This window comes from Leptonychotes weddellii, chromosome 4, assembly GCF_054177405.1.
Source record: "Leptonychotes weddellii isolate Sample4059 chromosome 4, ASM5417740v2, whole genome shotgun sequence".
Taxonomy (NCBI): Eukaryota; Metazoa; Chordata; class Mammalia; order Carnivora; family Phocidae; genus Leptonychotes; species Leptonychotes weddellii.
In genome coordinates this window covers 157,028,012-157,055,618 of record NC_138372.1, presented here as the reverse complement: position 1 = coordinate 157,055,618, position 27,607 = coordinate 157,028,012, and the positions used below count along the sequence as shown (strand labels likewise).

The 27,607-nt window shown below is 50.9% G+C and overlaps 1 protein-coding gene and 1 long non-coding RNA gene across 4 annotated transcripts in view; one reads left to right on the top strand and one right to left on the bottom strand.

Annotated features, from left to right (window-relative positions):
• The first annotated feature begins 430 nt into the window (after positions 1–430).
• MTSS1 (MTSS I-BAR domain containing 1) overlaps positions 431–27,607 on the top strand; it is a 34,741-nt gene continuing 7,564 nt past the window's right edge. For 2 of the 3 annotated variants that reach the window (XM_081816513.1, XM_081816511.1), the window contains exons 1-6: positions 431–2,094; positions 3,502–3,576; positions 19,178–19,335; positions 20,748–20,855; positions 22,120–22,217; positions 24,092–24,302. In XM_081816513.1, the coding sequence (XP_081672639.1) occupies positions 2,043–2,094; positions 3,502–3,576; positions 19,178–19,335; positions 20,748–20,855; positions 22,120–22,217; positions 24,092–24,302 (702 nt within the window). In that variant the 5' untranslated portion in view covers positions 431–2,042. The remainder of the gene's footprint in view (positions 2,095–3,501; positions 3,577–19,177; positions 19,336–20,747; positions 20,856–22,119; positions 22,218–24,091; positions 24,303–27,607) is intronic. The other variant, XM_081816512.1, reaches the window with a different exon arrangement.
• Positions 18,345–27,601, bottom strand: LOC115943942 (uncharacterized). The gene is made up of 3 exons (XR_004078509.2): positions 26,316–27,601; positions 20,529–20,658; positions 18,345–20,257 (listed from the first exon to the last, which is right to left on the bottom strand). It is a non-coding gene; the product is annotated as an uncharacterized LOC115943942 (long non-coding RNA).

Genomic DNA, 27,607 nt, shown 5'->3' with positions numbered 1-27,607 from the left:
ACCAGAGAAAACAATTAAGGACGAGAGCAAATCCTTCCCCAGGAGGACAGTCCTTGAAATGCTGCTGACAACAGTAAAAACTGGAAGCAGAATCCCATTCTGGGGAGCAGGGTAAATAAAGCATAGAACACAGACTGATGCTGGAGTAGCAATGTAGCCCTCTCCAGGCCAGGCCGCGGTGTTGAAGGTCGTGGGAAGGTGAGTCACCTGGGTGGAGCTCAGCCTGTGCCGGGCCCAGGGAGAAGTGCCGTGGTGTGGGTGTGAGAGTCGTGGTGCTGGGGAGCGGGGCACGCGCTGTTACCCGGGGGCATCCTCTCTACCCACCGCGGACAGCGGTAACCATGGAGCCCTCCGTGCTGCTGGCCTCTTGTCTGTCTTACCAGCCTCCAGAGTGGGTAGAACTGGCAGTGTTTGGCCAGGGATTTGGAGTCACCAGTGTTCCAGTGGGGGGTGGAGGGGAGGGACGTTCTTCCAAGCAGATCGGAGCATTCTGCTTTACGGATCGTGAGTTGTGTGAGGGGTTGCCAATGTGAAAGGCCTCTGTCCCTCCTGGCCGGGCCACCATGGGAGGTGGCAGAACATGGTGGGAAGTGCCTGGTCTTGGAGACTGATAGGCCTGGGTTTGAACCCCGGGCTGGCCGCTCAGGCGTGGGCCTCTTGGCTGGAATCTCAGCTGCTATAAATTGGGGTGCTTGTGAGAATTCGTGGAATGTCCACACATTTCGAGCAGAAAGCGCCTGGGTAGCAGGTGATGACATCTGCCCGCCTTCCCTCCTGCTCGCTCCCAGACCAAGCAGTGCCTCCTCTCCCAGGTGTCATCCGGGTTTATTTGCAGTAAAGAATGAATGAATGAATGAATGGTGGTGCCCTACCCCATTTTAGGGATGAGGAGACACTGGTTCAACAGCCAGTGTTTATGGAGCACCTACTGTGTGCCAGGCACTGTCTTAAGGCCTGTGGGCTATAGCAGTGAATAGGACCGTGCCCTGTCCTCATGGGGCTTACACTCTAGACACCGCGTACACCTCCCACAACGTCAGGCCGCGGGAAATGCCACGAGGCGAAATCCGTGGGCTAGGAGACAGGTGGCCCGGTTCCACCCTGGGTGGTTAGAGCGAGTCTGTTCAGAAGGACAATTTGAACAGAGACCTGGAAGAAAGGAGGGGGTGAGCTGTGCTGATGGCTGGCGTGAGTGTGGGGGAGGGGAGGCCCTGACGAGGACAGGAGGGAATTGTACCAAGAACTTCAAGATTTTCAGGAGGCCCACGATCAAAAAGCAGTCTGAGGGCACCTTTGTAGTAATTCTCACCAGCGCAATTCGAGCGATTTACGGGCACTTGCTAATTTTCCTACAACATCTCTGTGACATAGGAATGTATCCATTTTCCTTCTGTTACACAGACATAAACCCTGGGGGTCTGTGCCTCACACGGTTCCTCTGTGTGGGGAGGTACCTGGGGATGCCTTCGCCGCTCTTCTCCAGAAGCTGGCCATTCAGCTTTCCTTCTCCAGGCTGTCCAGCTAGTCTACACTCATGACTTCTAATTCTGAACGCACATCAGAATCATGTGACTTTAAAAAAGAAAAAAATAGTAATACTGGGGTCGCACTCCAGGTTTCTCTCAGGCATGAGGTCTGGGGTGTAGCCCTGATGTCTTTACCTTTTTAAAGCTCTCCAGGAGCTTCTGTTGTGCAGCCAGAGGGGTGACCCCACAGGTCTGCGACCGTGCTTGTGAACACAAGAGAGAGAATGTAAGCAGGGGAAATGGGAAGAGGGCTCGCTCCATCCAGTCATGTTGACGGCCTCCTACCAGTCCCTGGAGAGCAGCACTCTGAGAATAAGGTGGTTACGACATGGGGAGATTTGGATGTGAACTTGGGCTTAGGTGCTGCCTTGCCTTGCACCCCGTTGTCGTGACTTAGGTGGTTTTGATAACCTCACAACAGAATGTATCTGTTTAACTTCTCCTTGTCTTTCCTTTTTTTTTTTTTGGGGTGAAAGTGCTTTAATCGATTGTCTGATAAACCCACTTCAAGAACAGATGGAAGAATGGAAGAAAGTGGCCAACCAGCTGGATAAAGACCACGCGAAAGGTACGGGGGAAGGCTGTCTGCTGCGTAGCAGCACGCGCCCCGAGCAGAGCTGCGGATGTTGCCGGATGTTGCCTCCTGCCCTTGCTGGTGCCCCCCGCAGGGCCCCCTCTGGTCCCACTTCTCCCATTTCGGCGTTGGAGGATAAGGACTCCCGAAACCTCCCTCAGCGGCTGATGGCCCAGGCTCTCAGTGGTCTTAGCTGTGATCGGCTGAATGAAACGTGAATGGTAATGCCAGGCTTCAGCGCCAAAGATTCACACGTAAGGCATTCCAGCACGTTTCGAAAGCCAACCTTTTAAAGAGAGAAGCTGACCTGGGCTCTCCTGCCCGGAACCACCACCCTCTCTGCGTATGCTTCAACGAAAGCTCCTCAGCACCTCGTGTGCCGCGCTCTGGGGGCAGAGTGGTCCAGATGGACACCTCCCCAGTTGGTCCTCCTGGACCCAAAGGCTGGGAGTACTGGCAGCGTGGGAGGGGCGGGTTTCTCCGAGGATCATACGACCTGCAGTGAGTGCTGGGGAGGGAAGGCCTATGGGGAGATTGGAGGCGGGAGGAAGCCAGAAGGAAGGGTTGGCGCATAGCGGATCCCAGGAGCGTGGGACCGAGGGCCCTGAGTGGCAGCATGGGGCTGGGGGGCTTGCGGGGAGGGAAGCATCCGGGAAGTCTGCAAGGGAACTGGTCGAACGGGCAGTTATTTGAATATGAGGTCAGCAAAGGAGGAGAGAGGTGTCAGAGGCGGTTGTCACTTCAGATGTCCGCATCTGGGTGATGGAGGCGCCAGTGACAGAAATGGGAAGTCCAGGAGCAGGTGTAGACTGGTGGGGGACGAGGAAATCGTTGGGGGGACGTGGTGTACGTATGTGGGCCGCCCCTCCTCGGGATCCAGCGCCAGCCTTGGTGTGGGTGTGAGAGTAAGGCTAAGGCAGCTGGACCTTCCCCAGTTTGCCCCCACGCCGTCTGATCTCTCACGCCGGGGGCTTGGGGGCTCTTTGCTGAATTGTAACATCTGGCAAGCGTCTTGCCACATGGGTTCCTTTTTGAGCAAAGCACTGTGGATTTGGGCCTTTGGGAAAGCAAATCCTATTTTTCAATTTCCTGATACGTGGGCCGAGAAATTGTGGATTTTTCACTTGTAGTGAAATATCCCCGAATGACGTCTTTCCTCACAGCTGATACGAGTGAATACTATCAGGAAAAGACCAAGGTGCATTTTGTGGCTTTTCATGTTAATAATCGCCCCTGGGCTATACAATGTCAGTGTGAGATTGTTATCATTTGGCATTCTGGATTAAGCTCTTCATTGCAGGGCATCGTTTCTGCTTTCTGTAATGAAAGTAATGGTTGTTCCTTAGAATATTGTCCATTGTGCAAAGTGGTAAAATGATTCAATATTCTGCCTTCTTTTAGAATATAAAAAAGCTCGCCAAGAGATAAAAAAGAAGTCCTCAGATACACTGAAGCTGCAGAAGAAAGCAAAAAAAGGTAACTACAAGTTCTGCCATTAATATTGTTCCTTTGGGGAAACGAGCACGTGCTTGGTTTGACTTGGAAACAGAAAGCATCGGATTCAGGCTTCGGTGCATATGACGGCCCTGGGGAGCAGGAGCACCTAGAATCCATCTGAATTAAAGCTCCCAAGTGCAGAATATCTATTAATTTGAGGCCCTTGCAAAGTTGTACTTGACTTGTTCCCTCCCCCCTACCTTTGTCTCCAAAATGACAGTTTCCATGCCTATTGTGCGTTGTAATGAAACCTATAAATTTCTTGGAAGCCTTGGGATAATGCATAAAAGCCTTCATGCAGATGTCCTCTAGTAATTATTACAGAAATTATGTCCTTTTCTCCTCCATCGTTCACAGCCTATAATCTCCAAAACCCTTTATTAAGCCTTGTGAGAATGTTAGAAATGGCTGCAGTGGGAGCCTGGGAGCATGTGCTTTATAGAGAGCCTTTTCATGGTGTTTGTGAGTGTGGGGACTCCCAGGGAAAACCAGACTGGGGCAGCGTGGCCCTCCGCCCGCCTCCCTGCTTGCTGTCATCCACACACTGGCCCCCTGTCAGATCCGTGACCCAGCTCTGCTCTTCCAACATGGACTGGGAATGTGCAGAGAAAAATCTAGCTACATCTACTTTGCAAGCATTTGTGACATTTTCCTAAGACCAAAAATCTAGGAACTCGAACTTGAGAGGGTGACATTCTTCCAGGCTGTTCTTCTTGATACCAGCTTTTTGAATTTGTTGTCTCACAACTGATGAAATGTTTTTGTTTTTTCCCATGAGGAAAAAACTCTGTGTTCAGTGTTTGTTTGGGACAATGTTTGGGACAATTTTTAGGTAGAAACCCCCAAAACCAAATTTCCTCTTCCTAAACGGGCAGTTCTCATTTGGAATTAGAGGAAAATACATTCAGAGAGCTGGAGTAGTTTGGTGGAAGGGGGGCAAGGACTGGACAAAGTTTTTAAGCTTTGACATTTTTCAAAAATGTCTTCCCAGTTCTTGTAAAAACCGTAAAACCATTTCACGATAAGGGCAGGAGAATTTTCACCCATAACCAGATCTTCTGTCAGTTTTGGCCTCACCCCTTTGTTTTGGTTGTGTTTTCTTGGTGCTTTTCAAACGTATGTTCTATCTCCCTGGCGCACCTGGGACCTAACATTGGACAAGTAACAGGGTTTGCGGCCAGTAACATTTCAGTGAGTCCAGAGGTAAATGCTTATAAATCAAATGGCCATCGCTTCCATCGAATCTGGGGTCCCATGGAAGATCTGGCTGGTAAACATTCGGGACTGATTTCCATGTCATTGATGGCTTGGCAGCTTTGAGATGAAAGGGATTTGGAAGGAAGGTCCAGGGAAGACACTTACAGGTTTGGAAAGGTTTGGAAGTTTGGTAAAAAGGAGTAGGGAAGAAAAAGTAGCTGTTTTCCCTTAGCTGTTTCAGAGTTCTCTTTCCAGAGGCCTTAAGTTCTTGGCTGCAGTGATAATCCTTTTATCTGAATTCTGCACGGAGGCTGGAACACTGCATCTGTCACTCGAAGTCCCTGGCATTGTCCCAATTAGCAGAATTTGGACCTCCAGGGAAAGGCTGATGGGTTGATTGCAGTGCAACACAAAAGGAAGTTTCTGGCAATTAGACTTGCCCAAGCACTGGCTCAGGCTGCCTAGAGAGGATGATGAGTTCCCCATCAAGGCACCCGAGGGAAAGATTCAGGACGCCTAGGGTGCTAGACTGTGTAACATGAAGAGATGCTTCTGGTCCCAGGGCTCAGTAGAATTGGTATTTGGTTGGGAGGCTTCGTGGGGCACTTGGGCCTGAAGGCAGAGGATGGAGGCTGTGAGCAGGGGTTTCTGGAGGCATTCTTTCTCAGCGCTAGCCACATAGCTGGTGGTCTCAGGCACCATGTCCTTCCAGACAAGGTGGCCACGGTGGTATAGTTATGTATACGCACCAAGTCAGATCAGTTGCTTGGAATGTTCCAGATGATTTTCTCGTTATCCAGAGTACAACCAGAAAACAGTTTTCTTTCTTTCCTTTACAAAAATATTGTTTTCTAAAATATATAAGTGCATTTTTTTGACTGAGTGCACACATTTGTGTATGTCTGAGGTGAATGGAACCTTCTAGAAGGCACCAGAGTCGTCATTCTGTTTATAATGGAGTGCTCTCCTAGAAGATGGGTAGCCTGAGGATGGAGCAGGAATGCTGCAAGTTCAGGGCCAGCAGAAATCTGGTTATTTGAGGCTTCCAGTGATTTGGGGTCTGGTTACCTGAAGTTTCCCTTGCTGCCAGAACTCCTCTTGAGGCATCTGCATCACCTTCCATAGGTGGTGGGTTTCTGGACTCTAGGCTTATAAAGTGTTGGTAGTTTCTTCTGAGATTTACACGGTGTGTTACGATAGACACATGCTTCAGATACCTTTTTTTTTGTCCTGATAGAACTGAGTCTGGTAACCAAATAATCACTTTGCTTTTAATGTGTTTTCAGGAGATCACCAAGCAGCTTTCTGCTGTGCCTTTTTAAAAAAACTGTGATCTTTGATCTAAAAGCTCTTCTGACTCTCCTTTTCAAAATTTCAAACACCTTTGTGCAGTTAAACATGGTGGTGGCACTGCTCTTGATTTTTTAATTATTTATTTATTACTATTAATTATTTATTTATTACTATTAATTAACTTATACATACATATATATCTGAGTATATATGTAGGCAGACACATAGGGGACGTCATTTTTGTATGTGACTAATTTAATTTTCACGCTGCAGATATCACCTTTTGTCACATGCTTTATTGGGCTCTTTTTTTTTTTTCCCATAATAAAGACAGTGGTAATTTATAATCTAAAGGTATTTAAATATTACCATCCAAAAAAAAAAAACTTCGAATATTTTTTTGGGGATTTGGTTAGGTTTTATCTCAAAACCATTTTAAAACAACTTGGCATCTGCTCCAGCTGTGGGTGGGTGTACCTATTTCCGTGGAAGGCAGGGTTACCGAACACCTACCAGGCGTAAACGTGAGGCAGATGTTGGGAGCTACAGAGACAGTACCTGCCCTCGGAGAAGTTCCAGGCTGATGCCCAGGGTTAGGGACCCAGGACAGAGCCAGCCTGAGTGACAGGCGATGGGGAGAAGACTGAGGCAGCGGGAAGGTAGGGACCTGCTGTGGAGTCGACCCAATAGTCCGAACCCTAGAAGATGTCCAATGAGTCCTCATCAAGCCCTGCTGCTTGACGTCAGCTCGGGTCCCGGAGCTGGCCGAAACTTCACTGGGGAAGTGAGCGTGGATGGATTGTGGGAAACGTGTTCTGTTCTTTGCTTGCTTTTGCCACCTTACCATACAAAGTCAGCAGCCTTCTCATTTAATTAACTCCCAGATTACTATTAATTTAAATGTAAAAATTAATTATGGTCAAGCCTTCTCTTTCCATCTGAAACTACTGAAAGCTTATCAGGACTTTCTTTGAGGCTGCTAAAACTGGAGCGTTCTACTATATTAACCCTGGAGCCTGACATTTCAATAGTTTAATCTATCTTTTTTGACCAGAGGCTGCAAAAAGCCAATACTATAAACCTAATAAACAGACTCACAGAGGTCTAGACGAAGACGTTATTTGCTCTTCTACTAAAATTTTAACTTTATTATTTTTTTTTTCATTTTTCACCCCAGTTTAAATTTTGTTTCCTGGTTTTCCCCAATTACTTTTCAAGTTATAGTAAATTATACTTGAAAGATTTTCTTGGTGTAAAGCATCTTAATTGGCTTCTTTGGGGAATATAGTCTTCATCTCTCTTCTTAGAAACCATGCCGTGATGTCTAGGGGGTGATGCTTACTAACGAGGAAGGTTTCTGTTTAAGAGGAGAAAGAAAAGTTTTAGCAAGTCAGGGAAGGGACCGTGGATGCGCAGCTCTTGGTGGAGGTGGGTGGGTTTAATTGCCCCGACAGAAAATCTGGTGGCAAACCACGGACTGTTGAACACATGAAAGGAAGGTAAGACTGCTGCTCGAATCCCAGTTTGACTTTATTATTTTCCTTTTTGTGTCAATTGTGTATCCTGCACTTTCTCACCGTGCGCCCCCCGCCAGTGGACGCTCTCGGTAAGTCTACCATCCCGACTCTCTGGTGGCTGGTCACGATGTGGTCCTTGCTGTGGGCTTTCCGTGGTTGTCCAGATCTATGCTAGTTGCCCAAGTTTTCCTGCCAGCTCAGAACAATCAGTTGTGCCTACTTAATTTTCCATAACTTTAAGACAATCGTGTGTGTTATGTGTGTTTTAATCATTTTCCTTTTTCGGTGTTTGGCCCTTTCACGGGTTAGCCCCACATCCTGAGGGCCTTTGCATCATCATAATTCAGTATTAGACTCATGGAAAGAAGAAATACAGAGTGATTTGCACCGGAAATAAACGTATTTATACATACATATATATCTGAGTATATATGCGTGTATTTATATCACAAAATGTGTAGAACTGCACTAAATAAACCCTCAAAATAATCCCCAAATCAGATTTGGCTAGCAAAATTTCTTTAACTTTGTCTCCCCAGGACCATCTAGTTCTTTTCAAAATGAATAATTCGTTGTCTTTTTAAAAAAACAAACAAACAAAAAACGGAAGTATTTCTTATTTCAGCGGAGTTTGTGAAATGTTTCATTTCAAAGGTATCAGATCTTCAAATTCAGTAATCCCAGTGATTCTTCTTGACTGAATGTTGAACTTCGTTCTCTGGGTGATTTGCTTTTGGAGTCTCGTGGCTATACCCTCTGTCTCGGAAAGGTCTGTCTGAGGCGTCCGTGTGGTTTATCTTGCCTTGAGTGTGCTGAGTGTCCTCTGAGACCATTTTTATCGAACAGCTCCAGAGAGGTTTTTGAATTGGAATCTGTCCTCTCCAACAAACACCCAAGTGGCCCGGGTCTCCTGTGATAGGTGGGGGGCCGAGATGGTCTGCTGTCGTTCGTGTAGGACCCAGCTCTGTCTCTGCTTCCCCTCATGGTGACGTTGGCCTAGTCGTTCCCCAACTTTATAAGCAATGATCTTCTCTAGTCCTCAATGTTGTGAATGTGAAACACTTTGAACAAAATTTAGTGTACTTTTGGGAGGAAGGTAAGATAGCCCCCCCTTTTTTAAAATTTTTTTTGCATATTATTACGATCACATTTATATAACCTAAAATTCACCATTTTAAAGCATACGTGTCCGTGGCTTGTAGTACATTCACAGTGTTGTGCGACCATCGCCACTGATTCCATAACATTGGCACCACCCCGAAAAGACACCCCCTGCCTTTTGAGCAGCCAGTCCCCATTCTCCCTGCCCCCAGCCCCGGACACCCACTCATCTGCTTTCTGTCTCTGTGGATTTGCCTCTTCTGGACATTTCATATAAAAGGAACTGTACAGTAGGTGTCCTTACGATGACACAGAGTTTTACTAGAACCTTCGCTAAGAGCCTGGCCTGAGTCCGTCTGTGGAGTAAACTGGGCATTTTATTTGTTTTGAATGATGGGCAGTAGGGTTGGGGATGAGGAAGGAAACCACACAGCCCTTTGGCTCCGTAGCTTAACCTCTGCTCATCTCAGGAGAAATCGCCACAGCTCCCTCTGTTTCTTTCTCTCACAGGGTCCACAAGGCTAAGCCACAGTGACATGTAATCATAGCAGTGAACTTGGGCATAAAAACATAAGAGAGCAGTATGGCTTGAAGCCCTCATAAAAATTTTTTTTTTTTACAAGTTTTAAATCCTTTTTGAACCTGGACATCTACATTTTAACACAGTTTCACACTAGTTAAAATGTTCTGGTTCAACAAGAGAAAAAAATATATAAATGAAACTCTCCTTTGGTCTACTTAGAAGTATTTACCTTGAACCCTGGGTTCCTTCATAAGCTTGGCTGGGGGCCTCCATGAGGGAAGGAATTTACAACTCAAAATGTATTCTGCAGGGATATCCTGCCCCCTCGAGGAACTGAGACTCTAGTGGAAATAAGCCAGCTAGTTTAGTCTGGTGTGCTCAGCGCTGTGAGGAGTATGAGCAAAAGGTATAGCAGTGGGCAAAGAAGGAACTCAGCTCAGCCTGGAGGCAGGGAGGTGATAGTGAGCAAGATGGAAAGGGATCAGCTGGTGGAAAATAGGGCGAGGGATGTTCAAGGTAGAGGGGACAGTGTATGCCCACACATGGCTGTCACTATTTAGACGGGAGCACCGGAACCCTGGTCAAAGGTGACCATGGAGCGAGGGGGCACTCTGAGGGCAAGGGTATGTGCTACCCTGAGTCAGCTTTTCTGGAGGCTGCCAGTCTCCCCACAGGTGGACTGGACCCATAGGAGATCCACAGGGATCCCTCCCCTTGCTCGGCCTCAGCTCCCTGGCTACCCCGATCTGCCTCCAGAGGGTTCCATGCCTGGGCCTCATTTGTGCTCAGACTCCAAAGTGGACTAAACTTCTCCGCCATCAGTGCTGAGTGCCTTCCAGCAGGAGCGTGGTTTATGCGTCCCACGGCCACAGCAGGTGTATGCCCACGTCCCCGCGCGTGTTTCTTCTATACTTAGAAAGCCAGCAGAAACCACTGTCAGAATGCCCCTCAGACCTACAGTCAGTGTGGATCGTTCTCCCTGCCTCTGTGGTAAAAACGACGTGTCTGGGTCTCTTCCAGGCACCCCTGCCTTTGGTTCTGGAAGAGGGATAGTTCTAGGAGCCCTCTTCCCCAGAGGGAGTTCCCACCTAAACATCTACAGTCTGAGCTGTTGGTGGGTCGCCTGGCTTTCTTCAAAAAGAAGACCTCTTTGCTCTGTTCCTGCTGCTGAGCCTGAGGGACAAGCGGCTGCTCAGAAGCTGGCGTGGCTGGCACGAGGGGCCCCACACGGCTGTCCACCACCTGTGTCCTGGGTGTGCCTCTGAGAGTCGTCAGGAATCGCCAGCCCCTTAGGACCTCCTGGGCCACTGGAGTCGGGATGGAGCCCAGAGGGACCCCCCCCACCCCCCCCAGTTGCTTCTGGCTGTCTAGGTTCCAAGACCTGGCCCTGGAAATCTCTGACTACTCTCTGCGGTCACCACCTCACTAACACGTGTCGGCTGTCTGCAGAGCAACAACCCAGCCCCCGTCCTTCCTAAATCCTGCCATAGGTGGTGAGGGGCTGGCCCGTGGTCCAGCTGCTTCCCCCATCTGCACTCACACCAGTGCAGATGGTAAAAGTGTGCTTTGGGCCCGAACAGATGATTGCTCTGTGGAAACTGAAGCTGGAACAGTTCCTTCTGAAATTGGGAGCAGGTGATGGCTTCAGCCTTCGGAGGTGGTTTGGCCACGAGCAGCCTTGCGATGTGTCTGGGGATTTGGATCCAGCTGTAACGCAGCGGGGAAGGCTGTTGAGTCACGGCTTTGCTCCAGTCTTGGGGAAGGCATTCCAGGAGCACGCACATTTAATTATGCGGGAAGTGATTGAATGGGTACCAGCCTTAATGGGAAGACCTGTGCGACATGGACAGCGAAGGACTTTGTAATAATGGGTCAGCACTAGGGAGCCACGGCGTGACGGATGTCATGGCCCTCGGAAGCACCGGGCAGAGCCGCCGGCAGAACGAGAGGCGCAGCCAGCCGGTGGGTGACACAGCCAGCCCTTGGAGGCCAAGCCCTGGGCTAGCGGGCCGGTGGGGAAAAGCACAGCCAGGGGACAGCCCGATCCTTCCACCTTGGTGGAAGCAGGAGTGGCGAATTTTCCTTTTTATACTGGTGCGGCATTCCAGAAGGCTGTCCCTGCCTGAAATCCGTAGAGATGTTGGAATTGAACCCGGAGAAACTCCCGCAAAGGGCTGTCACATTGGAGAAGAAAGCCGGTGGTCCTCAGAGGCAGGGGGATTCTTTGGCTGTATTTCACAGCTGAGAATTGTAGGTAAAAACAGGCCACGCAGACCGCCCCCCCAACCCCCCGGGGGCCCAGAGCTGCCAACCCCCTTCCTTTGCAGAGCTGGTCTCTGGGAAAGCCTCACCCCCACACAGCTCACCAGGGGCCTCGCCTGCGACTCTGGTTGGCTGACCCCAGGAGCTGAAATGCTGAACTGTCCCTTAACACAGTGAGGCTGTTGTCATGGGCTGGAGCACCTGGCTTCCCTGTGGCTGCCTTTAGGAGCCAAGGGAGAGGTATTTACAGTGGCCTGGAGGGGATACAACAGGAGCCCAGTGGAAAGGCCAAGAAATCAAAGAACAGCTTGCTTGCAATACTGATTTCTTACACAGTGTAGTTTTTACCTCCTCAGTGGCTGGTGCGGTGATTCGGGGGGGTGGGGGTGGCAGGTCTGCCTCGCTAGAGCTGTAAGCCATCCCCGGTTTTCACGGGCTAATTAGTTCCCAGCTGGTGCAGTCTCTGTCATTCATAAACATCCTGCGGGAGGACTGCGGATGCGCGCCGTGCAGCAAGCCATTGAGGGAGCTCGGTATGAGTGCCCCCCACTCCCCGATAGCCCCCGTGTGCAGCTAAGGAAGCAGAAGTGGCCTCTGCCCCCAAGCTGTCCCCAGGGTGGCAAAGGCATTTATGTTCTAACGTCAGTTGTCTGACACCTACGACTGGACCCAGTTTTGACACTAACTACCCAGAGTTGGCATGGGTCCCAGAGGCTAAGGGCCCAGTCCCACAAGACTGCCCCCACCTCAGTCACTAGCCACAAGTAGGGGTCCCCAGGCTGCCCACACTTTGGCCTTCCCAACCTCGAAGTCAGGGTTTCCTATGGACTCCCCTCAGGGTTGCTAATTCGTTAAAACAGCTCCCAGAACTCAGGGAAGCACTGTACTTAGGATTGCTGGTTTGTTCTCAAGGATACAGATGAACCCCCCCGGTGAAGAGATGCACAGGGTGGTGGTGGGGGCGCGTGCAGGGCGGCCGGGCCTCCCTGGGGTTACCACCCCCCCAACACGTCGGTATATTCCCCAGTCAGGAATTCCTCCTGAAACCAGCCGTTCATGTTTTTACCCCGGCTTCATTACAGAGGTACGATTGAGTAGGCATCCGCCATTGGTGACTGAAAGCCCACTCCCTCTCCCCTCCCTGGAGGTCAGGGGTGGGGCCCGAAAGTTCAAGCCTCTAATCCTCTGGTTGGTTTTCCTGGTCAGCATCTCCCATGCTGCAGCTGTCTATCTAGCCCCCTACCCTCCCTGTCACCTCATTAGCACGACAGAGACACTCCTGCCATTCTGGAAATTCTAAGGCTTTGGGGAAGTTCTGTGCCAGGAACTGGGGCAAAGACCAGATGTATGGATATTTGTGTTCTGTTCTAAGACAACACCCTAATGTCTTACGACAACCCTGTGACATGGCAACATCAATACAGTTCATTATGAAGAAAATGCTGGTGCTTACGGAGGAGGCAGGGGCTGGATTTTGCTTGGGGGAGCCAAAGGTTTCCAGGAGGAGGCAACACTCCAGCAGACTCCTGAAGGTTGAATCAAGAGTGCCTGTAGAGAAAGGGGCGGGTGGGAGAAGAGAGGAGTGTGCGTTCCGGGGGTAGGCTTGCACAACAGCAGCGCGGCTGGAAGCCGGAGGTGGGTTTCGTCGACGTTCGATTCAGTTACTATGGAGTGGTACCTGCTAGGCGTCCTGTCGGGGGCTAGATGCTGGGCTCACGTTCTCCCCATGCCGAGGGAAGGTGGAAGGACGTGCTGTATATTGAGACCTTCCGTGGATGGGAGTGGTCTTGCATCTTCCTTCAGCTGCAGGCCTAGGCACGGGTGAGCTGGCTGACCGCTCACAGCCTTTCTACCACGTTCAAGACGTGACTTTCGGAGAAGTGAAGCCCTCGTAGGCTCCTTGGCTTCTAGCAAATTCTTCTGTGACCATGTGCATTTGGATTAGGTAGTGACCCAGCTGGATGCCCACGACCAGGTGGCTGTTGCTGTCCAGGCGGGGGATGACCGTGGCCAGGGCTCGGGGAAGTGGCCCCAGGGACGGAGAGAGGCAGGTGGGTTCAAGAGCTTTTTAGGGGAAATGTGAGAAAGAGGAGTTGAAGGGAGGCAAATTTCAGGCAAGCAGGTGATGGATGGGAGAGCGTGTCCTTGACCATGGAGGCGGACTCCTTTCAATGACCGAGGATCCTGAGACACCATGGGTGCTGAGCCACGGGTTGGCAGGGGACATTTCCTAGTTGTCCTCTGAGCCTGTCTTTGCTTCGATTAAACAGCTGATTGCTCAGGGGCCAGCGAATCCTGACGGATGATGGATGATGGGATGTTATGCATTTCTGCACAGCACAGAGGACATGGAACTGAAAGCTCCTTTAAAACAACCCGTGTGCCCCGCACACTGTCCCCTGCCGAGGCGCCCAGTGCGGGGAGGATGGCTTCAGAGATGCTGATGGCATCGGACAGAGTGATCACCACACACGGGCGCTGGGCTGACTGCCTCCTGTGAGTGACCTCCTGTGGTCTCCAGACCACCGTGCGAGCTAGGGACGGTCATTTACATCTCACAGATGGGGGGACATGGAGGGCACAGCCTGGCGAAAGAATAACAGAAATTGAGTTTGAAAATGCTAAGTCAAAAAGCCTTCAATCTGGTCTGATCAAATCTATCAGTCTTTTGATTTCCGGTGGTTTTCCCTTTGGGCAATCACTCAAAAACTGCTACAGGATAGCAGAGCAGAAGATTTATACCCGGATGACAAGGACAGCTGCCTTTTGATGGGAAAGGGGAATTACCATTCTAGTTCCCACCCCCAGCCTCACCTTGCACGTCCATTTCCGTATTTGTATCCCAGATTTCAGTATTTCCGTCCCATATGATTTGTGAGCTAGAGCAATGTGAACAAGTGGGTGCCTCCGATGAAGTGCTGTTGTGTGTGTGTGCGCACGTGTGTGTGTGTCAGGGGCAGGTGGAAGTCACCTTGTGGGATTCTGCTGGTTTCCTGTACTTCTTTCTCAGGAGAAGGAGATGACTTCGGGTATTTTCCTGACAGCGGTCTTGACCCCGTGTGTCCTGCGCTGGTTCTTCCCTGTCAGAAAGCCCTTTGCCTGAGAATGTGTCTAGCTTGGTTCAGCCCCTGGGCTCAGGTGTGGGCTACAGTGTGTGTGTGAGTGGCTGGGAGGTTCCGGATCATGCTCATCACAGTTGACTGGCTTTTTCCTTCGGGCTGTCGAGGACACAGAGCACGTAGCTCCTGGCAGCTTGTGTGCAGGGTTTACGCTTGCTGTGAGCATGAAGTAGAGAGCATGGGCCTCTGAACAAGAAAGACCTCCGGGTGGAGTCTAGCCGTGCCCATTCCTAGCTCGGTGGCTCTGTGCAAGCCACTTTGCGTCCCTTGGTCTCAGTTTTCCCCTCTGTCAATGGGGGGTATTAATTCCTGCCTTGAACATTGATGTAAAGATTAAGGAAAATAAAACGTAAAATGTTTGGAAGATACAGCATCTTCCTATCATTCCAGACAGCTTTATAAACTCTCCCTACTTAATTAAAATAAAAAATGAAATCCTTTCTCCTTTAGGGATGCTGCTTTGGCCCATGATGTGCCCATTATCGGTACTTTGTCCCAGTAGCATTTTCTGTAAAGAGAACCATCCTATGACTTCTGGGGGAGTAAAGGACTCCTGGCTATTGTTCGTTGGAATTCTCCAGCATGAATACAACCAAGGCTTGGAAACTGGCGGTGGGGGAAAGAAATTCTCAAGAGTAAGGTGACTTGGGTTTTAGGGAAAAGGTCGTAAGCGACTCTTTGCTCAGTAATTTTGTCTGGAAGGCCTGCGGTGGCTGCTTGGCTGTCCTGGGATTGGTGAGTTTTATAGCGTTAGGCCCTTTAAGGGCAGGATGGTCAAGGCCACTGAGCAATCTCAGGCCAAGTTTTTCTATCAGTGCCGGCAGATATCTGGGTGCCTGTCTTCAGGCACGTGTGCTGGGCGAGAAGGTACAGCACTGAACGGAAACCTCCGTGGGGTTCCCAATCAGTAGGGCAGACTGGCATCAATCAAAGACCTCAAAAAATAAAGAGGAAATTTATACTGGGAGGAGAGTCCTGTGGGATCCGTGTAGGACTTCTGAGATCAAGTAAGAAAACCCAATCGGGTGAGAGAGTTCAAAAAGGATGTTCATGAAGGCTGGAGAGTTGCCAGGTGAACAGGCGCTTAGGTGAGTGCGAGGAGGAGAGCATGTATGAGGATGGGACGGAGCCAGACCCCGGACCCCGGAGAAGGGCCTGTGAGGTGAGGGGAGGAGGGAAGGGAGAGTGTAGCCTGAGAAGGCTCCTAAGAGGCTGCCAGTGAGTGGATGGGCTGACTGGGCATGCCTTGCCGGGCAGGCGGTGTTGAAGACATTGGACTTTTCTTGAAAGCACCGGGAGCTATTGAAATGAAGCAGTACTTTGCATTTTGCAAGTAATCTGGCGCTGCCCTGGACGGGCATAGGAGGTGACAAATTAGGGGACATTGTAGCTGTCCAGACTAGAGATGGAGGTGACCCAGGGAGGGTGGCCATAGCAGAGGTGAGCCGAGAGGATGGAGTCCAGCCCAGTGGGAGCTGGAGGGGCCGGCTGCGCGGGGCCAGTTGGCCCGGGCTCCCTGAACGTTGCCGGCAGGAGCCATGAGAACGGGCTTTTGTATGTTGGCTCAGCACCCATACAGCTCTGGATTGTGTCTTAAAACCAGTGCAGCCAACTAGGACATGGAATAATTTCTTCCATGGTTTTTTTTATAAATATAATTATATGTTGTGTTGGTGAATTGAAGAAATACACATTGTGTTTCTAGGTTATGAATGGAAATGTACTCACTGCCTATAATTGTAGCAGTCTTTACAGATTATACTGATTTTAGAATACTACAATTTGAAAGTCTTTTAATTATAATATAATACATATTTAAGATAACTTTGCTGTAATTATAGAATAATTAAAATTTATATTTACCAGATTAGATGACCTGGGTCCCCGTCACTTTGCATTCCTATGGAGGTGTATCCTTAAAAGTCAGTGTTAATTAATTGCAGATAGAAATGTGCTTTATACCCTGTGAAAGGAAGGGAAGAGCCACATTTTCCTAATTTCTTATAGGCTGATATGAGGAGAAATTGCTCCCGTAATCAAAGCACATCCCGGTGGACTTGGTCAAGCACTGTGGGTTTTAATCTATCTTCCCGACTCCCCTCCACCCTCGTCCGCTGCAACTGAGAACATTCTGATGCCTGGGGCCCTCCACGTTTTGTTAGAACATCATAGAAGGATGGAAAGACTTAAAGAGGCCTTAGATCAGCCCCGGAGAGGGGCCTGGCGGTTTTGTGGGCTGCAGAACAGCAGAGAATATTGAGAAGGCGTCCCAGAGCTTGACTACCGGAGGCTTGTGCCAGGTCCAACTTCGGTGTCTGTGGATTCAGCTGCACAAATCAGTAATTTAAGAGTGGAAGAGAAAGCCCCCATTTCTCATAGGGCCGATGACACCCCAGCCTTCCCTCCTAGAGCATGTGCCCTCAGACAGTGGGTGTCCTCGGTGGGGAGCACCTGTCCCCTTCCTCGCCAGTCCCTGGTGAGAAGGGGCGCGCGCTCTCTTGGGTCCCCTGCTGCTGCAGATGCGTGGAACCTGGGGTCTGGGGCCAGGTTCCCGTGTGGGGATGACGCCCCGCATCCTTGGGGGAGACACAGAGGCAGTGGTGGGGAACCTGTAGGAGGTGCTAGAATTATCCTGAGGGGTAGGCAGTCAGCTTGGACATAGGCAAGCTCTCCCGTAGGGAATTGTTGGATCAAACCCCTGCATGGAATTCACTCCTGCCTGTTGTAGCCATCATGCGTTTGTGCTCCCTTGCCTCGCGAGAGTTGCTCATCCTGTGTTCACTGTGCTTTACCCGCCGTCCAAGGCTTTTTGAGGGGTGACTTTTGACTACGTAGGATTTTCCCTGTGCGTGCTCACCTACAACCTCATCCCCGCCCAGGAAGTGACTTTTCCTTAATAAAACCCAGAGACCTTTTCTGTTGGGATGTTCTTGAAGCCTGACCACCTCTTGCTCCAAATTAAGCTTTCTCATCTGCTTATGAGAGAAAACATGGAACATATTCCTACTTTCGAGGCAATTTCCCCTGAGCCGTTCCTTCTTCAGACCAAATAGCACATTGCATTTAACGTTCTCTACATCTTTTTAAAGAGGGGCAGACGGTGACTGCTCAGGCCCCTTGCCAGGAGGCGAGTGGGGTTCCTTCGTGCGGCTGAGGCCGTGGGGCAGAGGAGGAGGAGTCCAGCCTCCGGGGGGTCAGGCCGCGTGGGCTCTGTCCTGGCTCTCCAGCTTTTCCTGAATGACGTTGGACAAGCCGCTCACCTTCTTGAGGCCTCCGCTTCTACCGAAACAGAAGCAGGTTGGACAACCCTGAAGGCCCCCTCCGTCTCTAACATTCTGTGGTTAAAATGACCGCTTATTGAGCGCCTGCTGTATACACACATGGCACTGTCATGGGTAGGGGCTGGGCGGGGAGAGTTCCAAGGCCCTGCCCTGAAGGGGTTTAGAAATGTTTTCTCTGTTCAGGTGATAGGCAAAGCCCCTGCGTGGGGACATGAGCACAGAAGCCTTTGAGCTGGGCTCTCGGGTAGTCACCCCCTTGTCCGCACCTACAAATCAGGTCTGCAGTCGCCTCTCCTTCTGACACAGTGCCTGTGTTCATCTTCTAGCGAGCAGACCTTTTCTCTGAAGAAGCAGAGCGTAAATATTCTTAGTCTAGGGGCCATACGGTGTGTGTTACGATTCCACTCTGCTCTTGCAGCAAGAGCAGGTATAGCGGTGTATGCACGCGTGGGCGTGGCTGTGTGCGAATAAAACTTTATTTATGGAGATAGTTTGCTGACTTTAGAAAGTTCGAGTTTATAAAAGGTTACCACTCCAAAAAAATAAATAAATAAACGGTTAACACTGTCTTAAACCCTAGAAATGGTTGCCTCATCGTCACTGGGTCTGTGGACATGGCCGGGGATTACCTCACACGGGGCAGGCTCAGCATTGACTCTACCTTTAGGTTTTCACCAGCGGAGACCTGACTGTAGGTCTTTTTGTTCCTGGGCTTGTTTTATAAGAGGAACATTCAGGACTCTCCACTGGGGAGTTACACTGACTGCCAGGGATTCCCAGGGGCCTCCCCGAGACAGGAGAGCGGAGGCTTGCCATCTTTGTCTTCAGGGACAGAAGCTTCTGCCCGAACACAGGCTTTTTGATTGCGGCTGACCCGACAAACCAGCATGTACCCATTTTGGGAAACAACCACAGGCCCTCACCTTGTTCATCCCTTAGGCTCTCCGGAATGTTCTAAAAAGAAAGAATACTGTCTGGCTGCCACATCTGGGGTTTTGTTGGCAGAAGTCTCTGTGGGGTTGCACAAGGCAAGAAGGCCAGTCAGGAGGGGTCACCCAGGAAGTCTTCCTCGTCGGGAGGATAAAGGCGCCCTCCGGGCATTGGAAACAACCGGAAATGGCCGGTCCTCGGAAAACTGCGACCTTACATCCTGAGTATCCTTAAATAGTTGTTTTGAGTCCGGGAAAGAGGTGATGTCCACTCCGGCCAGGACTCGAGGGAGGAAGGGCATTTATTTTAGGGCTGGTGTTTCAGTGAGCCACGCTCGGGCCTTTGTTTTGTTTCCAGGGAGAGGCGATATCCAGCCTCAGTTGGACAGTGCTCTCCAGGATGTCAACGACAAGTATCTCCTGCTGGAAGAAACAGAAAAGCAGGCGGTCCGGAAGGCTTTGATTGAGGAGCGCGGCCGATTCTGCACCTTCATTGCTATGCTGCGGCCAGTGATTGTAAGTTAGTGGAAAGCTCTGGAAGGCTTCAGCTGCCAGTTTGGAGGAGATTTTCCTTTATCCATCCACCCGTCCTTGAGTCCCGGGGAATTTGCTGCGTGTCAGGGATCGTGATGGTGGAAGTGCGTCCGTAGGCCGGTGACGCTCTCTGGGTCGCCGTTCCTTGTTCATGGTTCTTAGCACCGGTCATTCACTTACTCTTTCTCCCCAAGTCAAGAAGGCCTTGCAGGGTGGTTCTTAAGGTGTGGTGGGCCCCAGGCCGGCAGCGTCCCCCGGGAACCGGTTAGAAATGCAGCTTCTTGGGGCGCCTGGGTGGCTCAGTCATTAAGCGTCTGCCTTCAGCTCAGGTCATGGTCCCGGGGTCCTGGGATCGAGCCCCGCGTCAGGCTCCCTGCTCGGCAGGAAGCCTGCTTCTCCCTCTGACCCTCCCCCTGCTGTGTCCCTTTCTTGCTGTATCTCTCTCTGTCAAATAAATAAATAAAATCTTAAAAAAAAATGCAGCTTCTTGAGCCCAACCCAGACCCTCCTGAATCCAAACCTCTGGGGTGGGGACCCAGTCATCTGGGTTTTAAACAAGGCCTTCGGGTGGTTTTGAGACTCGGTGGCCGACTTCAACACCAGTGAGTGACCGTGAAATTAATATGGGAAGATCCTCAATGAATCAGTGCAGACTTAATTTTTTAAGTAAATCATTTCCATGCGATAATTGAGGACTTCTGCTGTCAGCATTCTTGAAGCTGGTAAGACACCAGCTCATTTCCCTCAGCCCTAGCAAAATGCCCAAATATGAGTCAGCCTCTGAGCATAGAACTTGTCCGTGGCTCAGTCTTGCCCAGGCCTGCAGTCCCAGCTTGGCACTTCAGTGGAGCGGATGACTCCCTTCCGTAGTCTCCTGCTCCTGTCTCACTTGCCGTTTATTAAGCTGGTGGAAAACACAAGAGAGAAGGGGGATAGTTAACGCTACTGCGCACACGTGGGCTGTCACAGAGATCCGTTATCCGATCCGGACCCAAATCACTCCCACTCGGGTCAGCCACTGAAGTGGAGTGACTTCAGAGCAGGGCCTCAGCCCGTGGAGGGGCTGTGCTGCAGGATCCCGTGGGAATACACAGGCGGACCATCTGAGCAGGTGTGCTAGCCCCCCCCCCCCCAGCACTGCAAGGAAGGCCACGTGTTTGCTTTGACTTGCTCACCATGTCTGGGGGGCGCAGTCACTCCATAATTATGGCAGAGTCCTTTTTCCCTTTGTGTTTCCCAAGAGAGAGGGGAGGCGGTAGCGCCTTCAGCACAGAGGTACCAGTCTCGGGCGCCTTTTCTGAAACGCTGAAAGGGTTAGACAGAGAAACAGTTGGACCAAGACAAGGAAGTGAATCACTCATGATGACAACATGCTGTGCGTTACTGTCCTTCAGGAAGAAGAAATCTCAATGCTAGGGGAAATAACTCACCTTCAGACCATATCAGAAGATCTGAAAAGCCTGACCATGGACCCTCACAAACTGCCGTCCTCAAGTGAACAGGTAGGAGGCGTGGGTTGAGCACTCAAGAGAGCAAACCAAAGACCTAAAGGCTCAAGGTCTTGAGGGTTCCTTGAGGCATTCTCCCATTTAAAATCCTGTCGGTGTTTCACATGGGGATACATAGTCGTCATCACTGCGAGCCATTACAGAGCACCTGTTGTGGGCTAGGTAGTGTTCTAGGCTCTTGGCATAGACTTCCTCAGCTAATCTGCACTGTTATTTCCATTTTATAGAGCATGACAGTGAGGCTCGGAGAGAGAAAGTCACTTAGCCAGGTTCACCTAGCTAATTAGTGGCAGAACTGGGATTTGAACCAAGTAGTCAAGAGTCCGTGGTCTTAACCATTGTGTTTATCTGTCTTCTAGAAATAAACTCGTATAGGAACATGACCGTGATCTTGGTCATCCTTGTGAACCAGTCTCACTGAATTTCTCCCATTCTAATTAATTAATGCGTGAGGCTCTCTCTTATGAAAAAGATGACATTTTTCATGCTTATTCATTTAGTTCACATGACAGTAACATTATATCAGGTGGGAACAGCTGACGAATCACGTGCTGGCTTTTGCCCTTTGTACAAAATTCTTATTGCCTCCCTGGAGAACCAACTCCGAAGACAAACACAAGAGTGTATATTTTCCGTTCTATGAAATTGCTTTTGTTAAAACACAGCCGGCGTGCATTGACTCAATAAATAGACATTTATTGAGCATCTACTGTAAGAATGAAAGGTAGACCTCACATTCATGTACTTACTTGTCAGGCGGGGGAGCCAGATGCAGAAGTAACTGCGAAAGAATTGGCTTTTGCTCCTGATTCTGCCAGATTTTCAAATATCAAGTTGTGGTCAGATAGGGCACAAGTGACCACCAAATATCAAGCAGCTAAAATGCAAGATCAACCAATCCTATAGTTCTCGAAGACAAAAGTCCTATAAATTCTAGCCTGGATTATAAATGACTCTTGTAAATTGTTCATCTGTAACTGTAAATCAATCTCTCTTTCTCTCTCTCTCTCTCTCGACTGATATTCATGGTCCCCTCCCTCCCCTTGCAATTTTTTTTATATTTTTGCTTGTGTCAGAAAAAGGATGAGGACATTGATGGATTGGTAGTATGGTTCTTTAATTTAAAAAAAGACCTGAACAACAGTTTTTACATTATACCTCTGGATGATGGCAGAATTTTGATGTTACTGGTAAAGATTTGATGGATAACGTTTCCCTGCTCAGCTCCTTGCTTACCCACTTGGCTCTGTCCACTTAGGTGATTTTGGACTTGAAAGGCTCTGATTACAGTTGGTCGTACCAGACGCCACCCTCTTCCCCCAGCACGACCATGTCCCGCAAGTCCAGCGTCTGCAGGTAAGTCAAGCTGGACCCTGCTCCTCCTGACACACTCGAGAAGCATCTAGAATAGTTCTGCCATCTGCAGAATTGTTTCCTAGCAGTTTTCTGTTTGACTGTTCTTGGCTTGCTGACTGCAGAGTTTACTGTCCTCTTCTTGAAGGATGGAAGGTTCACCATGCATCACTGATCCTTCTTGGTGTCCTCGACCGACTGATCTTTTTCTTGGACTTTCTGAAGCCAAATGACCTTCCCCTTCTTGTGAATGAGTGTTGAGAGTAAAGAGCAGGTTGGATCTGCCAAATCTGTGTCCGGTTGTGTCTCTGTACACACTTGTGTGTGTGCCCTTTCATATTTGAGCGTATCTAGTGAACACTGAACAGTGATTTCAGACTGAAGACGCTACATCCTGACGTTCCGGAACCTGAAAATGTTGGTTGATTTAGTGTCCTCTTTTGTAGGCTGTGTGTGTGTGTGTGTGTGTGTGTCTTTGACAAATCTACTGGGTTTTCAGTTTGGTAACCAAGAAAACCATCTCATTGGTATAAAACGAAGCTGCATGAGTATCTTGTCTCTCTTAGAGTGTGAGCTTCAGTCGAAAACCCCGTAGCACTGACGGCATCAGCTATGAACTTGGTGGAGCGCAGATGCCCTCTTCTGGCTGATTGGCAGGCTGTGGGGGGGAGGGGGGAAGCAGAAATTATGATGATCATCCCCAGCCGCAGTCATTTCCTCTGGCACGCTCCCCTGTATCTGTCGGAGCGTCCACACCAAGTGATTCTAGCCTGGGGCAGTCACACGGCCTTGACCACATTAGCTGTCAGCGTTGGCGAAATTTGACAAGACTCTCTTGCCAGGAGCAGAAACCGCAAACTTTCTAATCCTGGGCTGGGTTGTTTGTTCTACCCCTTCTGATACTTCTACGACTGTACTTTATATCTCGGTTGGGACCACAGAACTCTGTTCAGGTTTCTGGTTTTCGTAATTTGAGTAATTACCGTGCAGAGCGTTATTCGTTAGAGGTGGAAATGGAAGCAGACAACACCTCCAGGGAGTGTATCACTTCTCGACATCCTGTTGACTGTTCATCTCGGAAGCAAACAGCTTAGCACTGACTCCCTGGTGGTGTTGAAAGCTGCCCGCCTCTCTCCAGGTGTGCCGGTCACACCCAGCCCACAGATACTGTCACAGATTCTTGTGGTCAGGGTAAAGCCATTCATTAAAGCATCAACTTTGTTAATAAGAGGTACAGCACGGTGACATGGACACACTGAGTGGATTTGCTGATGTTCTTTATGATGGTCTTGAACCAGGTTCGTGTAGGATGGAGTCACCTCGAGGAGTCCCTTGGCACCTGCACTTCCAAGGCGTCGGTTGTCTGGGTTGACCTTGGTTTCCTGGCCCCAGATGGTCCATCTAAGGGAGACCCTCGCATATTCTAACCGGGTGACGCTGCAGCCTCATGGTTTTTGCTACAGGGTCATGGGATTCTGCGAGCTGCTGAGCAGAGACGATTAGCCCCATCTTTTCCTGCCGCAGACATTAGGTCTGTAGCTTTGGTGGTAGATGACGTGGCAGAATCGGGTAGCACTGGACTCTTCAGAATCATGGGCCTCCATGCTAGGGTCACCTCGTGGCACCATCAGAGAAGTGAGTCCCGGCAGACTCCTGGTTTATGATAACTCTAGTTTTCTCTCCCCTGCTCACGCGAAGAAGCTTTTGTTTGCTAGCTGAATCATCTGCTGGTTTTGAAACCATGCCTTACCGTTTGCCCCGCTTTTCTGTGGCAGGTAGCTGACTGCATTATGTTCTCCCCCCTCCCCCCCCCCCGTTTTTCCCGTCGCTCCTTCCTCCTTCCCTCCCACGCCTGCTCCCTCTGCTTGCCCCCACAGCAGCCTGAACAGTGTGAATAGCAGCGACTCGCGCTCCAGCGGCTCCCACTCCCACTCCCCGAGCTCCCACTACCGCTACCGCGGCTCCAACTTGGCCCAGCAGGCGCCCGTCCGCCTGTCCAGCGTGTCCTCCCACGACTCAGGATTCATTTCCCAGGACGCCTTCCAGTCTAAGTCACCGTCCCCCATGCCGCCAGAGGCCCCCAACCAGGTAAGGGGGCCCCGGGCTCCAGAAGCAGCTGTGGCGTCTAGTGCCCGGGCCCCCGCCCGTGGCTGCAACCAGGGAAGGACGTCGGCTCTAACAGACCCCTGTCCTCTTCCCACGAGAGACCGCTGGTCTAAGCTGTCACCTTTAGATGAGTTGTTTCCCCAAAGGGCGAGAACTCTAAGTTGGGGTTGAAGCCTGTCTCCATGGTGGTGATGGTCGCGTCACCCCGTTGGGTTGGGGAGTTCTCTTATGCAAGGAGACGGACCACCCTCTGGCGTCCCTGTAAGTGTCCGGCTCAGCATGGTGCTTAAGGAACGACATTGGTGAAAGGGCGGCCCCTCCCCTACCGCCCTCTCTGCTTCCCTCTGAGCGGTGGAGATTCTTGGGAGCCTTCCGGGGCGCTGCCCGGTTCCCTGTCGCAGCTGGTGCGAGAGTGAGAGTGGATCCTGAGAGCCCTTGCAGATGGGTTCTGTTGGCATTCTGCTCCCGGGAGGAGGGACGATGGGGACTCTTCCAACCGCTGCTGCCTAGGCGGTGGCGCTAGACCCAGCGCAGCCCAGGCCAGCGGTTGCAGCAGGGGCAGGGGCTGGAGGGGGCACTGGGACGCCCTCCCCCTGCTGCCCTCTCGGTTCCCCCTCCCCCAGCCCCCGTCCCTGTCCCCTAGCGGCGGCGGCCCGGCTTCCCCCTTTGTAAGCGGCCCGCGCGCCATCTGCTGGGGAGCCCTCTGCGCTCTCTGGGGCTGCCCACAGCCTTTGGTCCGGGAGCCTGTGGACTCAGAAGGTCACGTGCTTGTCTTGTTTATACAGGTACCCAATTTGCGTCACAGTCCCTGAGTATCTACCGTGTACCCGGCACCACCCTAGGACCCCCCCCCGGCCCCCCACATGCTGTCCCTGTCGTCCTTCCGACAGCCACGGGGAGTATTTTTACGCCTACTCGGTTGTGGAAACGGGGGCTCAGAGATGTGACTTCCCCACGTTGTGCTACCATGTGACCTGCAGGGCAGGGGGCGGGGGGGGCTCCAGGAACAAGGGCTTCTGATGACTGATCCAGAGCCCTTTCTGTTCTTTCTCAGCCGTAAGGCGTCCTTGGAAGAGTGTTTGGGGGGCACTTCCTGGAGAGGAAGCAGCTGCAGTGTTGTGGGAATTTAAGCCAGAAGGCTACTTGCCTGACTTGCCTGACATTGCTGAACCCAGAGGCTCTCAGCTCGGTGGGCCCTCTGGCATTTTCCAGCCCTCTCAGGAGACTCTCTCTGTCCTCCTGGGATGGAGACTCGACCTCACACAGAAACATCGAGGGCCAAGAGCCTTGGCTTTAAGCTCTAACGTGCTTGTCCTCACGGGGGTGCTCTGGCTTGGTCTGTCAGGTGCCCCCCCGCCTGTCGCCGCCGTGTGCGCACTAAACCACACCTGTGTGTCTTGAAAGCAGTGTGAATGGTTGGAAGCAAAACAGGGATGTGCGATTCTTCCAAGGCTGTTCCTCTGCGTGGCCGAATTCTATGTGTGTTGATAGTCAGCGGACATGTTAACACGGTATCGTGTGCTGACGCTCCTTTCTACGAAAGGGGAGGCCTTGCGCTCCAGCCTTCCTGTCGCACTGTGTGTGTGGGTCAGGCTGAAGCAAGGCTTCTGCCTCCGGCTATGCTGAGGGAAGCAGAAGGTGGCGTGTGGGGATTTACTCAAATCTGAAAGCCGGTGCCCAAGATCTGCTTGGCTAGCAGCTCTAGGGTAGTCTTAATAAGCTCAGGGATGCTGCGGCATTTAGTAGAGAATTCCAGTTTTACCAAAAGGCATTAGGGCTGCTTATAGTTGTAAGGTAAAGGGGAAGCTTAAGGAAATCGTACAGATCACATAGGCCGGAGCATTTATTTAGGACGTGAGGAAGGGAACACACATCTCTAAGCGGCAAGACCCCTTCATTGCTCCCCTCAGTCTCATGGCTCGAAGTGAGTGCCGAGTGATGGAGGATGTTAAGAATTCCCCCGTTTTCCTACCCTGTGCTCTTTTCAAGTCGTACCTTAGTGCCTTAGGCCCAGGAGTGGGGCTGTGTCTGTGGTGAGGGTCTCATCCTAGAGCTCTTCATTCCATCAAGGTGAGAGGATCTTTAGGAAAAACGAACAGAAGTCAAAGGAAATAGGAACCCACAGCCCTGCGCTGGTTTATGGGCTTTTTTTCAAGTTGAACAGACTTGAATTGGAGGGACCAAAATGAACAGCCCTGGCACATTACAGGGATAACTGGCTTCTCTGGACACAGACGCACACGTACACATACGCTTTCGCCTTATCGTCATCCATTAGATACAAAGTCTCATTTCGTCTTCTTCCGTTCAATATTACTGATCCCTAAAGATGAAAGAAATTGAGGTTTAGATTAAGCCCGAGGTTCCCCCACTGAGAAGTGACAGAAACGTTACTTGGATCCGAACCCCTCAAACTTCGGATCCGGGACCGGTTCACCAGCCCCGAGCTTGAGGGGCTGCCAGGACACCCGCCAGGGAGCCTGTCCTTGCTGTGGTTCCACGGGGCCCCAGGCGGCAGAGTGTCTTCTTGGAGCCTCGCTGCTTGCAGGATGGAGAGCCCGGATGGAGATGGTTGGCGGAAACTTTTCTTTTTCTGGCAGTGAAAGAAGTGGACAGAAACATGAGTCCGGCCTCCTTGGCAGGGGATGTGGGAACACTTTGGGGGAAGTAATAGTAGACCCCAGTAGGGTTGGGCTTATTTAAACGAAAGGACGAGCCAGAGATTGCAGTTAGCTGTGAACAAAACTTAGAGCAAATACCTGGGTGTGCCCAAAGCACTATCCCAGGGGACCCAGTTTCTACGGAAGAGATGGTCATTGTCACGCATCCATTCAGTAATTCCAAGCACCTGCCACGTGCCAGGACAGGACTAGAAAGTTGAGACGGATCGGTGAGCCCCCTGGCCCAGTCCCTGCCTGAACTGAATGTCAGGAGACTGACCTGGGAGCACAGACCCTGGCCGACGGCGGGGCAGGGCGGGGGGTGACCCCCAGACTGGAGGTTCAATAAAGATCGGCACGAAGGGATGTTGTCCCAAGTCAGACCTCCTTTCTGTAATGGCCCCGCTCCAGATGCTTCCTCCCTCCCTGAATGGCCGCTGGAAACATTGCGCTGAGCTCAGGGCTTCACTGTCCCAAACCTCAGAATCATTTCCCAGGCAGAGAAACCTAAAAACCTGTCCTGCGAAGATGCAGCTTCAGAGGGGCTGGAAACCGCCCTTCATGGGCGCAGAGGCTGCATGTGACCAGGGGCAAGGCCGGGAGTTGGAGACGGAGCCAAAGCCCGAC